This window comes from Echiichthys vipera (assembly GCF_963691815.1).
Source record: "Echiichthys vipera genome assembly, chromosome: 2".
NCBI lineage: Eukaryota > Metazoa > Chordata > Actinopteri > Perciformes > Trachinidae > Echiichthys > Echiichthys vipera.
Window position 1 is genome coordinate 19056509 of NC_139827.1, and position 15904 is coordinate 19072412.

General features: G+C 41.2%; 1 protein-coding gene across 2 annotated transcripts in view; it reads left to right on the plus strand.

The window, feature by feature from the left end:
• fam184b (family with sequence similarity 184 member B) overlaps positions 1–7112 on the plus strand; it is a 29518-nt gene extending 22406 nt beyond the window's left edge. The window contains exons 11-18 of one of the 2 annotated variants that reach the window (XM_083927173.1): positions 105–237; positions 582–712; positions 921–1036; positions 1528–1887; positions 1981–2107; positions 3591–3698; positions 4863–5260; positions 6518–7112. In XM_083927173.1, coding sequence (XP_083783299.1) covers positions 105–237; positions 582–712; positions 921–1036; positions 1528–1887; positions 1981–2107; positions 3591–3698; positions 4863–5260; positions 6518–6590 — 1446 coding nt within the window. In that variant the 3' untranslated portion in view covers positions 6591–7112. The remainder of the gene's footprint in view (positions 1–104; positions 238–581; positions 713–920; positions 1037–1527; positions 1888–1980; positions 2108–3590; positions 3699–4862; positions 5261–6517) is intronic. The other variant, XM_083927174.1, reaches the window with a different exon arrangement.
• The last annotated feature ends 8792 nt before the right edge of the window (positions 7113–15904 follow it).

A 15904-nucleotide genomic window follows, 5' to 3' on the forward strand; every position in this document is an offset into this window, starting at 1 on the left:
GAGGCACTGTAATGTGATCCTATGATTGTGTGCATTTAACGATGTTACATATACACAGTTAAGCGCTATTGTGAAAGGACAGCATGTGTGTTAATGTGTTGGAGGAGCCCCAAACCCAGTCTTTAGGAGAGGAGAGACACAGTCACGCGAAGGCTCTGCAGGCATTAGAGAGACAGGCGAAAGAAGATGTGCTGTCTGAGAGGAACAGACTACAGACAATGCACCACCTGGAGCTAGGTATCACACACACACATAGGCATGAGCATTAGCACACGCAAACACGGCACGTTCTGTATAACTCATACACAGCTGCATGGACAAATGAGCACACAAATACCCATTGAGATTATAAATTCAACAGTGAAGTTGCTATTGCCATGGATACACTTCACCATGGCAACAGCAGAAGGGTACCTGTAATAGTGGGCCAAATTGATTTTGTCTTCTGTATGTGCTTTTGTGTGTTTGTGTGTGTGTGTGTGTGTGTGTGTGTGTGTGTGTGTGTGTGTGTGTGTGTGTGTGTGTGTGTGTGTGTGTGTGTGTGTGTGTGTGTGTGTGTGTGTGTGTGTGTGTGATATCAGATAAGCAGCGTGCAGAGTTGACCCAGCAGCACACAGAGTGGAGCAGACAGATGACCCAGAGACACATGCAGCAGATAGAAGACCTGCAGGCTCAACTACAGGCACACACACAGATGATGGCTCTGCAACAGGTAAGACACACACACAAACACACACATACACACACACGCACGCAAACAAATCATAGCCATTTCATAACCGATATCTTTATTGTTCACATGAATAAAATCCTCCATGTCTCTGGAATTAAATCAACACAGCACATTATCCCCTGAGTCTTTGAATCAAGGCAGATATTGACAGTGTGTATCTAATGTGAGCATGCTTGCGCTTGTGAAGGATCTGAAGCAGCAGAACCAGTATCAGGTGTTTGAGCGACAGCTGGATGAGAGCCGCTGTGCCATGCTGGAGCTGCAGAGAGAAAATGCAGCATTGAAGAAGCAGTTAAAGGAAAGGTAAGGAAGGAAGGAAGTGGGCGTAGTTATTTTACCATTAATGATATTGACATTCAGGGCTGCAATTGTTCTCATTATTGGTTCAACTGCTGCTATTTTTTGGTTTCCCTAAACACAAGACGATGATTGATTATTTCATTATATCTGGTGTACTATCATAGAAGACGAAGAATCCTCACATTGCAGAAGGGGTGAAAAGTTAGTCAGTTTATTTGCTGTCGGGTCTTCAGTCCGATTTCAGCTTTACTTTAAAAATGTATTATACATGTGCACTTCTAATGTGTATATTTGAAATTAGTTTGAAAATTAGCAGATAGTGTACAGAAACCATAAATAGTACAGCAAAAAGTGGGCCAAATTAGCAGTGGTATTTCCGTCAGTGATGATTCAGCCATTTTTTAAGATCCCTTTTTATCATAATTGTTTTATTGAATGAAATAGGCCACTTCCTTTATTTCCATCTCTATCTTGTATCTTCTGTCCCTTATCAGGTCAGTGCAGGAGAATCCTGAAGCCGAGGAGAAAAAAGAAGAGGAGGTCGTAGATTTGCGGAAAAAGAGAGACGCCCAGCTTGAAGAAGAAGCACAACGCCTGAAGGAAGAAGTGGAGAAACTTAGGGTGGAGATGGAAAAACTGGAGGAGTCACAGAAACACTGGGAGGAGAGGAAAGAGGAGGACGTGAAAGAAGAGGAGGTGGACGAGGAGAAGAAGAAGGAAAGGGAGGAGGACAAACGGAGAGACGAGGTGGAGGAGATCAAGAGGGAGCACAAGAAGGAGATGCAGAGTTTGGTGTCCGAATACAGCAGCGCACAGACGCACCTGCAGGCTCGCATAGTGGCTTTGGAGAATGAGTGAGTAGAGGACAGACACGTGGAGATACAGCGTGCAGAGTTTAAAGTGAAGGACGGGTATGTGAGAAAGGTGTGTGTGTGTTTGTGTATATGATTTAACTGCAGACTACGTGAGCGGGAGGAACGGTGCAGGAGGAGGGAGCCTCGATGTGATGACCTGCATCTGGGGAGACTTCAGGAGAGACTGACTGAGAGAGACCAGCTCATTAAACGATTAGTGGTGAGACACGCGCTTTTGTTATCAAACAGCTGAAGCTTGTCACAGGTTTGATAATCGTTACACTCAGGTGTGTTAGAGCAGGGAGCAACCTAAAACATGCAGGGCAGTGGCCCTCCAGGAGCAGGATTGGACACCCCTGCCTTACAGGCTCACTTGTTCACCTGTGGAACTGCTCTCCTGTGATATTTTATTGTTTTTATTGTCAACAAAACCCTGAATTAATTGATCCCCCTAACTAGTGTTGTTTTCTTAAATGAACTCCAGACAATGTCCGACAGATCAGGTGTGGACATTATCAAAAGTTGACCTTACTTTTTGTCGAGGGGTGGTGCCAGGTAGAGTGTGCAGGAGGCAGGACATGACGCGGATTACACGGTAGCCACGCAGTTTGTAATTGTATATAAACAACCCAATCTCTTGTTTTTCCTTGAATTTGTCTGACAACGTCGGCATCGGGCCATCCTGACAGAACTTCCAGAATCTTATCGTCTTTTCAGTCACTTTTAATTGGCATCTTCATGAAAATCACCCTTTTTTTATAGTTTTTTTTTCTTCCGGTTTCGTGTGAGCCGCATGAAATATCATCACCTGCCCACTTGCTCTATTCACTCATGGGCTCAGTCAGACATTACACAGACTTTGCACGAGGGAGGTGGCAGAGTAAAGTCTGTTTAATGTAAAGCTGTCATGATACCAGAATTTTAAACTTTCATATGATACTATTTTAAAAAACAAAATAAACATTTCTCCATACCATGCTTAAACAAAACAAAACGTTATTGGCAAAAATCAATGGAATCATTTCAGGTCTGCAGTGCATGTGTAAAACTCCGTTCCTGGTTTTTTTATTTTAACTCAAGGGTCACTTCCTTGCTTGTTGTGCAGCTTTTGAACGCACCACACAGACAGTCCTCAGGAGCAGATCTAGTTTGCTCAGTTTCCATTAATCTGAGCACTTCTAGGTAGGTCTGGGGGTGTCCTGGTGGCATAGTTGTTAGGATTAGAGGAAATCATAACAAAAGTTATCTCAGGACACTTTACAGACTAGGTATAGAACACACTCTATGACTTATTTATGATATGAGTTGTTCTGATACCAATACCAGATTCGGAAAATACCTCAGATACTGCCCAAAATGTTGGTATTGGTAATCATAATTATCGGTATTATCAATATTATCAGTATTATCGGTATTATCGGTATCAGTGAGTACACTAGTATGCACTGATCTTTTACCAATGTAAAACTGGGGCATTTCAACCACTCAACCTAATTGAACATCTTCATTAATCATCAGTGGTCATGTATGCGTAAGAAAAAAAAATCTTAAAGTTTCCTCTGCCAGAGTGCTGTGTCCGCCATCTGCGTAGCATGAGGCAGAGTAGCAAACAAGTACACCCTCCAGACAGAACGCCAACACAACACCAACACCAACTGTGAATGAGGCCAATGAAAGTCCTTCCTCATCCTCCTTCCCTGCAGGAAGAGAGGCATCAGCTGCAGCTCCACCCTCCTGCTGCTGGGGACAACAGCACCCTCAGGCTTCGTGACAGCAAGTCCCGCCCCGGGAGCGGCACGCCAACCATGAGGGTGAGTCTGTTCTGCCCCTGCACATAATGTATTCATCATAATTAGCCTCCCTCCAGCCAGAAGGGTTCACTGGGCTGGAGCTTCTGACTGACATACTTCCCGCTCAAAAGACATTTCCCCTCTGTAAAGCATCCATTACACTGCCTTTAATTACTACTAATAATGTGAAAACATAAACTAATGACTTGGCCAGTAAAGATACAGCCTTGTGTGATTTGTTTCTAAGAATGAAAATCTGGCTCCTTTAAAATAATTTTAATGATTTAATATTGAACTATGTGTTTGACTTTGGACATATATATAAATTGTGCTGTAAAAAAGTATTTGCCCCCTTACAGATTTTTTCTGTTCTTTCCTTTTTTGTCACACTTACGTTTCAGATCATCAAACAAATTGTAATATCAGACAAAGATAACCTGAGAATATACAAAATGTAGGTTTTAAATGATTTCATTTATTTAGGGAAAAAAGCTAAACCAACCTGGCCCTATGTGAAAAAAGAATTGCCCCCTAAACCTAATAATTGGTTGTGCCACCCTTGGCGGCAACAACTACGATCAAGGGTTTGGCAATGAGTCTTTCACATCGCTGTGGAGGAATTTTAGCCCACTCTTCTTTGCAGAATTGTTTGAATTCAGCCACGTTGGAGGGTTTTCGAGCATGAACAGCCTGTTTAAGGTCATGTCATAGCATCTCAATCAGATTTAAGTCCAGACTTTGACTAAGCCACTTCAAAACCTTCAGTTGGGGTTTTTTGAGCCATTCAGAGGTGGACTTGCTGGTGTGCTTCGGAATATGTCCTGCTGCATAACCCACTCTATATACGTACCACAGTATACTATTTTAGCACATTTACTAACTCCACCCAAAATCTCGTGGATGCTGTGTTCAGCTCGGATCTCACTGGTAACAAAGTACAGGATATCTGCAACCTTCTGTGTTTGTTAGTGTTTTGTTAGCAGTTAGAGAACATATCAAATTTGGAGCATTATCTGCCAACCTGACTCTAAGTGAGAAAATAAAAGTAGTTTCATCGTGTGGATATGATCATTAAATAAAATGGACAAACTTGAATAATGACCAAACTCCATTTTGAATATAATTATTACACAAACATATCTATGCTGGTTCTTAAACATATGCACAACTTTGTCCTCCCGACAGAGGAAGCATGAGGAGTCTCCTACTCGTGTCACCAGCAACCCCAGCGCCGGTACTTACGACAGGAGCATTTTCATACCCCCCTCTTCCTCATCGTCTTCCTCCTCCTCCTCCGTCCATCAGCACTCCTCCTCAACCCTCCCCCACCAGTCCACCTCCCAACCTCAAACCTCCCAACACTACTCCACTTCCTCTCTTCCACACAAGCACACCTCCCTCTCCTTGAGCCAACATTCCTCCCCCTCCATCCCTCGCTCCACCAGATCCCGGACCTCATGCATCCCTCCCACCCCGGCGCCCACTGCCCCGCTCCCCGTCTGTCCCTCGCCACAGACGGGCATCCGCTACGTGTCGCCCTCCTGCCAGGACCCACATGCACACCTGCAAGCCCAATCAATCAGGTACGAACATTTTAAAATCTTGGCTGTGATGTTCTAAAAAGGAAAAGCCACACACTCATAACTCCAATAAAAGATCGATATTTAGGCAAAATGCCTCCTTCATGATGAGATATATGAACCTAAGGGCGCACTCACACTGTCCATCCGTACCGTGCCCCGTGCTTTAGGGTACTTGCCCCCCCCCCCTCTCCCACCGCAGGCCCGTTTGTACTCACACTACCCGGCCTTGGCAGAATGCTTCTTGCTGCCTATACGTCATCACGCCGTAACACGCCAGACGCATTGATTGACGTCATTGCGATGCGTCGCTTTGTTTACAAATCTTTCCATAGACCTCAGAGTTTTTGTGCGTCTTGTCCAACTGTTTTTGAATGTTTTCATCCGACCAAATCTGCAGTAAACACTTAAACACTCCACCTCCGCATCACACCATCGTGAATCTTTCGCAGCCATTATTTTAAATGTCCGCGCATGGTCTGTCCTTCTTTTTTTCTATGTCTAAACAGGCGCACATAAAATGACGTCAGAACCGGCGTAAGCCTCGTGCTCGTGCTCGTACACGTGCACACGCTCCTGCTCGACACTGTTCAAACGAACTAGACTTTAGCCGTGAAGCGTGCTTAGGCACGGTAAGGATGGACAGTGTGAGTGCGCCCTAAGACACATGAAACCAAAAACATGTCCACATAATGTTTCAATTCAATATTAACGCTCAAATTAACATAATGATACTATGTATTCTAAACATATTCCAAATTACTCTGTGAAAACTAAATCTACATAAAATGGAAGGCGACAACTGCAAAATAAATAAAATACACAAAACCTCTATAAGTTTCTAAGAAACTTTTTTGCACACTTGTAACCTGGACGCATTATTGTCTTATCTTGATGACATACTGTATACAGTATGTATATGTGTACATATACTGTACATTGTTGAAGACGTTAGAAGCGCCCCCAATTTAACTCTTGCTCATACATATTCACACGCATGGTGATATACATTTAATTGGTTCCAGGCCTTCGATCGGCCTGATCTGTAACACCTGTCTTCCAATCAGGTGACTGCAGTGTCTTGTCCAGAAGAAAATGAACTGAAATAAATGCATCAGAGTTAAGAGTGTGCAGCTTTCCCTTTGTCTATTTATCTACCTAATTTTTAAAATAACCACAATGCACGGAGCAATAGCATAATGATATATAAATTATGATTTTAAAAAAAGTCAATGTATGTGTTTCTTCTGTGTTTTGTAGGGGCCCATATCTGGAGCAGAGGGGGACAGAGGGGCTCAAACAGGAGTGGTTCACCAAATACTTCTCGTTCTAAGCACAAAAACAAACAAACACACACACACACACACAGCAGCTGTACATTTCTTCATATACAGTTCATTGCTTCTTATACACATCTGTTTGCTTCCCCCACACACAAACACAAACACACACACACACACACACACACACACAGACATAACCACATCAACACACAAATGGGCTCATCACCAGCAAGGCCATCTCAAACATTGCCTCAAAGCTCAACCAAAAAGTGCTTCTCAAACACATGCCTGACCTCTTCTCAGAACATAGGTCTGCCGGATCTTGTTTGTATAGTTTGGAATGATTCTGTTTCTTTTTTTAAAGCAGTCTTCCTTTTTTAAAATGCAGCCTTTGCTCTAATCTCATCACACGGTTATTCCCGGCAAACATACATTTCTTGATATCAAAAACCAAGTGTCTCTTCGAGAATGGAAGCATTCAACGTATTCAATCAAGATCCTCGTCAAAACAGACACACACGACTCACCATACCAAAATGAAGCTTGTTTCAATGCAAAAATGTATGATAATCTTAATGAACAAAATTGAATAAAATATTTTGTTTTTGTAACCGCTTCTTCGTGTGCACTGGTGTAACAAAGAAAAGACCAAGATTATATGCACATTTTTTTATCAGAAGTATGTGATTATAGGTGGCACCTGCTCGAGATGGACTTCCTGTATATGACGTATGCGGTTTGTGTCATTTTATATCGCATAGTAAAAATTCTTTAAAATTGATGAAATATCCAGTTGGGAAAGTCTGTTCTGGGCTAATTCAAAAAAACAAAATACCTGACCATTCAAACTATTTCATCACATCTATGCAAAGGTTATGTTAAAATTACCCAAATTACCATTATAGCGCCCGTCAAAAGTAACAGAGTAATCTGAAAGGGTTCCCTAACTTTGTACGGGCCATTCCCTTTTTGTTTTTTTTAAATAATTTGGAAACTGTAAATGTATTTATTTTTATTAAGTAGTCTTGCTTTGAAATTTAAAGAAATGCGTTCAACTTACCTCTCTGTACCATGCAGAGGCCAGGTTAGGTGATTTTCTCTTGGATAATCATTTTGATTAGGGGGAACCACTTTTTTGCACACCAGTGTATTTTGTGGACTTTAGTTTTACACACCAAAACAGAAGGTTTGCCCGTAAACTGTAAAGAAATGATCAGAATTGTGTATTACACTACAATTTTGATATTTTGAGATGTCTACAAATTATCTGGAATTCCACAGGTCCCCATATTGTGTCTGATTAGGACAGCAATTGCGGATTATTTTCATTATCATTCATTAGTAATCTGTGAAAATTGAAAAACATTTTATTAATTAAATTAAATGTCTTCAAATTGCTTGTTCAACGAACAGAATAAACCCCCAATATATTCAGTTTATGATGATGCTGAATGAAAACAGAAAAGCAGCATCACTTCACATCTGAGAAGCTAGAACCAGAGACTTTGGCATTTTCGGCTAATAAATTAATTAGTTTATTTATAAAAAACAGTTGGAAACTAATTTCCTGTCATTCAACAAATCACTTAACGAATCTAAAACTTGTGATCACAATCCCACTTTCAGATAGTGTCACATTTATTAAGCATGGTTTGCATACATATTTACAGTATTTATGTATTCAGAATACACAAAAATGACAAGTGGACCTGATCAGTTAAAAAAAAAGGAATGAGGCACTGTGCTTAATATTCAGAGCATTAATACAGCAGCAAACAACTATTTGCTATGTAAAGATAAAGTGGAGTAACGGTGTCCTGAGAGGAAAATTAAGCCCTTCTACCTCTGTGTTGTAATCCGAGCTTCTGTTTGTTGTGATAATCGGTCCAGACGTGCATGCAAGTGCAGGTGGCTGTGAAAAACATTTTTTTTTAGTATTGGTGAGAGCCGTGTGGAGGCAAGCCCAGCCAACTTTGTTCTTCAGTATTTTGAGTAGAGCACCTTCAAGAACAGGCATAAATAAGCTTAAAAATGTAAAACACATGAATATGTTACTTTCAAATGGTCACTTTAATAACCTTTGTCACTTGACAGTTCTGTATAAACTGTACGTTAAGTGGCCTTCAGACCAATAACCGTCTTTGTCAGAGCTCATCAAGGATGACCTGAAGACTGAAGAGCCACATATTTTGAACCTTCTTCATACTAAAAAAACAAACAAACTGTGTGAACGTCCACACATACTACTGAAACATGGGGCAGTTTTGAAGCACATCACTGGCAGAATTGTACTGAAGGACGTTGTCATAGAAACGAGTGAGCTCCTCTCGCATGCCCTTGGCACCCCTCCGCCCTGAGCCCCGGTACTTCATGGAAAGCAGCTTGGAGCAGAGGTAGTGGAGCCACAGCACGTTGGTATGGGGATGGTAGTCACTCCAGTTGTTTCTGAGACAAAAAATGGTTGATATAATATAAAGATTATAAATCAGTAACACAATAACTCTGAGATGAATGAATGATAATGAAGACTGATAATGACAGTTGAGTTCAATGGCTCATTTTCGGGACTTCTGGTTTGGCTGAGATGGAGTAGACAAAGGTCAAGTCTTGCTTCCGCAATTCTGATCATTTTTACGTTTCAGGCCCCTGAAAGTCACTACAATAGTAATTAGTCTCGTTTGACAGATAAACCACCTAAATATATTGACGCATGCGACCAGAAAGATTGCAAAAGACGAGGGGGCGAAGGCTAGCCCAGCAGAGGAGGCAGGTGGCGAGATTTGCATGGCGGCCATTAACTTATTGGAGGAGCACTGTACAGCCCTCTCCGTTGATCTCAAAGCCTCCATTTCAACGCTCAAAGCAAAGCTGGACCACGTCCACGCCACAGTGTCCTATATACTTCTGATTGTAGCCCAAATACTGCAGCAACCCCTAATCCCTTAGATCGTTTACAAGCTGTTTGCATTTCTCAGTGGATTGAGCGTTTTGATACTTTCACAGTATCTATATAGCAGCTCAAATTACTTTATTCATTAAGAAAAGTTTGGAAGTTCTAAACCAATCATCTGACTTGTACTTCTGGACGAAGTACAAGTCAAAGCCGAATCAATAAGAAACCCAATTTTGTCCCTGTTATGCTGCACATTCATCTCTTATTATATGTTTTTAATAATAATAATATATAGTATAGTCCTAATATACTCCCTTATGGCACAGGGTAACATTGAACACATGTTTCTGAATTTGGCACAGACACATAAATGCACAGACTGACCCATTCTCCTGTCTCATTAGTCTGTAGATATCAAACTGGTAATCTCCCTGGCCCATGAAAAGCTCCTCGTCCTTGGAGATATCACAAGACACCGTCAGATCATCTGTAGAGAACAAGGCATAGGCTTTTTGTTACTTTTCGTGATTTAAACAGGGCTAAATATTGTGTCTACATAATATGACAAGAGGAAGATGTAAAAAACAAGAACTGCTGACCGATTTCTAGTCTGGAGAGAGAGTAATCAATGATGTGGACCAGCACCCCTTTAGTTTCTAGAGAGTGGGCTGTTCCGTTCAGGAGGAAGCTCCCTGTCTTCTGCTTGGTTGTTTTGACCAGCACATTGCCCCAGTGGAGATCTCTGCAGTAAAGAGCACAGGGGGATAAAGTTGCTGTTACAAGACACCAACAATTCCTCCGTCACACTGACACCACATACACACCCAACTGCGTCACTGGATTGGCTCACAACACGATTAAAAACAAATACGACATTTCCCACCTGATATAAAGTTCAAGTTGATCAAGCAACACATTTAATGTGTAGAAACTATACAAAAGTTTCAGTTTCTTTTCTAACATCACATCTGGTTGTGCACTGCAAGTTCAATTTTATTATAAATGTAGGTTATGGAAGCTGTTTTTGTGTCCTTATTCAATAATAGAACAATAATAATAATAATAATAATAATAAATCGAAGTTGTGGTGACACTATTTCATGAATTAGTCTGATTGCTCTATGGATCTAGAAAGGAAAACAGACAGATTTGCCAAACTCATATTTCATTTGTTCTGGCACATACCAACATATCTCATGTGGGACAGGTTTAAGTCTGCAGCTCGATTTATAATTTTTGTCATATTTGAAGCAAAAACTATTTAGTTCCAGCTTCTCAAATGTTAATGTATTCTGGTTTTCTAAGGCTTAACAATGGTAAATTAACTACCGGTATGCATTTCGGACTTTTGGTCAGAAAAAAAATTATGAATTTCAGTGTGCTCTTGGGAAATTGTGATGAATATTTTATAGGCTTTATATGTATGGGGTCTCATCCTGCTCGGTGTGCCCAAGGCTGGATGCACGCAGACAATTACAGCTGCTATGATTTGTGTGTGTGAGAGTGTGTGTGAAAGTACTCTACCTGTGTTCAAAGTGAAGCTCCTGCTCAGAAACAGCCAAGGCAGCTGTGACCTGATGAAGGATACTCTTTGCCACCCCCAAAGACATCAGCTTGACAACACAATAAAGGCTTGAATTAAAGACTGAATTTGTACTTTCACACCACAATAAAACAATTTATAGGCTATAGAAAACAAAAAATCTCTCCGACTTGTATCCAACACACATACTTCACTGACATTAAACTGTAATGACTCAATTCAAAAGACTACTATTTTTCATGCATGCAGTCTCTGGCTCGTGTGCGAGTGTAATGAGCTACATCTAGTGTATTGAGAGCAGAGTGTAGTGTTTTATTGTTCTGTTTGAGTACTTGAAACTCTGGCTAGAGTAGTGAAACTGTCAAGAACTTCATTTTGTGTCCCTAACCCTATTCGGACAGGATTAGTTTAATCTGGGGACATGGGGTAAGGTCATTTTTTTTAAGGTCAGTAAGGTCAGTTTTAGTCCCACCAAATTTTTACCTTCTGTTAAAAGGCAGAGAAAAAATAAATCAGGTAATACAAATCCCATCTGCATTCGACCCTCTGTAAAACATATGTTGATATTCCACTCATCCTTTTTTTTCTCAGTCCTTTAGTTTCGTGTTTAGTTAGTTTACTGATATCAGGAAGCTACGTGGCACATACATGGCGACATGGAGGTGACGTAAATCAAGTAACTCCTCCCACTCCTGGTAGAATGCAGGGATTTCTTAATCCTGTGCGAATTGGCCATTTGTATTACAGATTTCCTGAGGTAAAATTATTTTACCACACGTCCCCACATTAAGCTAATCCCACCCAAATAGGGCTTTAGAAGTTAAAAAGCAGACATACTTGACTGCAATGTATTTAGAAGAATTTTCAGGGCATACAAATAAAAGACCTGCGCTTGAAGTTGTAAACGGATAAACCAAGTGGGCTGAAGCTCTGCAGTGTGCTAGCTTCAGCCTTGTCCGAGCATGAGATGCTTTGAGCAGTCATTGATATGATCACTTTAAAAAAAACTGTAGGACACAGAGGGGGGGTGTATTAATCAGCCTACCTTTCCATTGCTGTTCTCTAAGTCGATGCCTCCAAACTCAAATTCCAGGATTATAAATAACTGATCTTTTTCAAAGAAATCTAAGCAGAGAGAGAGAGAGAGAGAGGAAAAAAGACCTAATGAAATACCATCTGGTAATAACCAGTATGAAACAAAGAGTTGAGTTCCATCAGCCACTGCACGTTAAAGACATGTTGACAAACACTAACCGGGTCTGTCGTTCTCAGAGCCTTTCCGCTGGTCGAAGGTGTCCCAAGCATTTAGGAAATCTGGAGGGTAGCACCCCTGAACGCAGTGGAGACTACGAGGGAATAAGTTAAATCAAATTAACATTCAAAACCACTGAGACGCTCACAGACAAAAAGACAAAGAACAGAGAGAGTCGCTCACTCGTTGAGTCCAATAAATCCGTGAGTCTTGTTTAGCTCCTTATCTTTCAGGCTGCTCAGCTCCCTGCCGGCAGAAAAACAAATGCACAATGCTGTTTTGTTTAACGACTCTCATCATAATCACTTAATTAAAACATTGAGACCTTGCGACTCCCCCTCTATATTATAGCATCTCAGCAAGTGTGATATGCAGTGTTAGTTCTGTGTACTACTTACTTTGAGATAATAATCTCATGGAGAATCTCTCCAAAGGTCTTCTGGTCCTCTCCATTCACCTCGTCACTGCCCTCTACTGGAATGATCTGTCAAGACAAGAGCTACTGTTGTACTGCAGAATACGCACATGTCCATTGAACATATCCTGAGAGAAAATCACAGGTCATTTGACAGACAAACTATTGGCTCAGGACAGAGAGGAGAGATGGAGAGCTGCATGAAGAGGTCTCACTCTACTTCAAAAGCTGGCAGTTTTTTTTTTTTGCTTTTTACCTACTACAGCTTTAATGAATATAACTTGTCAGTTTGTCAACATAAACACAGGGCAGGAGGCTCATCCAATAAGGGCATAACATAAAACCGAAATAATAATCACACCCGTAGCATCATAACAAAAATATGCTATGACAGAAACAACGCTCTGGAGCGAATGGATATGTTTGAATCATGCAATATATATATACTGTATATATATATATATACACACACATACAACGCCTTACACACAATGCACACACACACACACATACTTTGAGTGCAACAACGTCTCCGGAGGCATTGGTGGTGGAAAAGACCTCACCGAATGTCCCCTCCCCTATCTTCACACACTGTTTCATACGATGAGGGGGTATACACTTTTCCCAAGGCAGAGGGCGCTGCTGGCCACACTCAGCATACACCTTCTCTGGATCCGACAGATCTGCATCCTGTGACAATAGCCAGGAGGGAGGAGGTGACCCACATTCACAGTCAAACACCAAGCATGTAGAAAGTAAGTAGTACAAAGAAATTAATCTGTCATGTCTACTGTACCGTAGAACCGGGGCTCAGAAGCTGTGACCGGGGCCGTTTGTGGAGCGGTGTCCGAAAAGGTGTGGCAAAGAGGTCCTGGCTGACATCTGCCAACTTTGCATTTATAGGTGAGCCTGACACTGACAGACGTGAACTGCTTGGAGTGAGTAGCACTATCGAGAGGGAATGACAAGGCAAATAAACAGGCAGATTTAAAATAACATTCTAAAATGTTAATTGTCCCAAACAAGCAAGGGACAGATAACTTATTGCTGTGTGTGTGTGTGTGTGTGTGTTACCCATGCGCTTGCGATGAACAGAGAGGGCAGCTTTGAGTTGACTCCAGGTGTTTGTGTGAGGTGTGAGGTCAGCCAACAGAGAAGAGAGGTTGAGCCGACTCGCTTTCATTGGGGTGGTGCAATTCATGGTGGTTCCCATCAGCTCCTACACAGGATGGTTATCACAGTTTATCAAGACGCCACATCTCCACCTGTGATCCATTTTAAATGTGACCAAACAATTACCGGTAACATATACTTACAGCTGGGTGGATTGTGGTAAAATCAAAAACAATACCCACTTTAAATCAAAAATAGGTTTGTGTGAGACATTTAATTTGGTCCAAAAAACATACAGCACAATATTTTCCACTTTCCACTAATGTTAGGTTTTTATTCACCCAGGTGGGAACAGTTTATTTATTGTATTTATAGCAATAAAAAAACAACTCTTTTTTTCAAATTTTCTTTTCAAAAAATCAAAGTGTACTGTTTAGATGGTTCTAGTTAATTCATTGAAAATCATTGTTAAATACTGCAGGTGAACAGCATTTGGTTGAAAAGGAATGCAGCTGACATTTTCCCGCTCAAAGTTCTTTCATTGAACTGAAAATGTAGTTCAAAGTTCCATCGCTAGTTTTGATGGTCCAAAATTTAGTCTTCAAATTTCTTATTTAATCTGACAATGGCTAAACAATAATAAAAAACTGTCTGTGATATGGCCAGTCTTCTATCCTGATACTGGTAATTTCATAAATTAAATTCATCATCTTGATGCTATATATCACGGTTTTCTGGTAATTCAATAAAGATTCTATACAGGGCTCAATACTAACTTTCAAAGCCTGGCAACCAGGCATCAGCTTTTAGTTGCCGAAACTAAACATGGAAAATGGATGATGTGTTTCACGTCATTTGGCGGATTTCGGCAGAGCTTGATGACACAAAAGGACATGTTAACCTCCATGCAGGGGATTTCTGCAGATCCCTGATAACTCGGTTCCACAGGGACTACTACTACACAGATGAGTGTTTTCTGTCACTATTTTTACTTGCCACTATTTGCATCCAAAGGATACAAAATTAGTTGCCAATTTCTCAAAATGCCAATGACAACTATGAGTCAATATGAAATAACCACATGGTAACGCCTATTTTTGTATACTGCCGTGTGAATTTAATACAGTTTTTTTTCTCTTTTTACTTAGAGCTTTATAAACAAACGGTGTCATGTTTGTGTGCATGTTGTTCTCACCCTTGGTTGTTTGCGTTGTGGGGAGATCAGCTCGGTGATGCTGCAGTCCACGGTCTTGTTACCACCCGTCCATGCAGTCCTGCTCCTGAACACGTGTGTACTGCCATGGTCTTTGTTTTTCCAGCGACTCACACTCAGTCCGCTCACACATGCCTTCCTGGTCGCCCCTTGTCTGTCCTTGGATGTGCATCTCTTTTTCTTTTCTTTAGGAGCCAGAGATAGCTTTTTTCCTTTGTGAGAAATATTGCAAGAGTTCTTTACAACCTCTTCTTTGTCTGAAGCAATCTTGTCTTCTGAGCTAGTTGACCATCTTCTTTTCCTATTGGCTTTCATGGCGGAAATTTCTTCATCACAGGGATTAGTGTCACTCTTTGCCTGGACATCAGTGGCTGAGTCTGACACATCTGTGGGTGATTTAAGTTTTACGTCTTTGAGCTGCAGACTTTCTTTCAGTTGTGATAAAGTTACTCTCTTTATCTCAACAATGGCTCTGTTAGTTAGACATTTGTCCTTCAGCATCGTTGTGAGCACTGCTGCCTTTTCTTCTGTTTCTGGGTCATTAAACTGTGTCTGACCGCTGTTGTTCATCGACGGTCTAACAGACGGCATCATTCTCTCAGAGTTTTCTCCTGTGCATGTGACATCTTCTGGCTCCTCACAGTTATGTGTATGGTCATTTTCAAACTTGTTTGGATCCGACTTCTGTTTGGACAAAGACATTTTTTGGAGCCAAACTGTGCATTTCTTAGCAAGACAGCCGTCCTTTACTGCTAAGGCAAACAGTGTTTGCATAGAGCCGTTGCTTGGTAATTGTGTGTCCGTGATGCACTGAATGCTACTGTCTTTATAGTGGGTAGATTCGAGATGAAGTACTGATGCGGACTGCTCCATGGACTCCTGTTTGGATGACTGTTCAGCTGATGTTGAAGTGCTTTGACTGTCAATCATTGAAG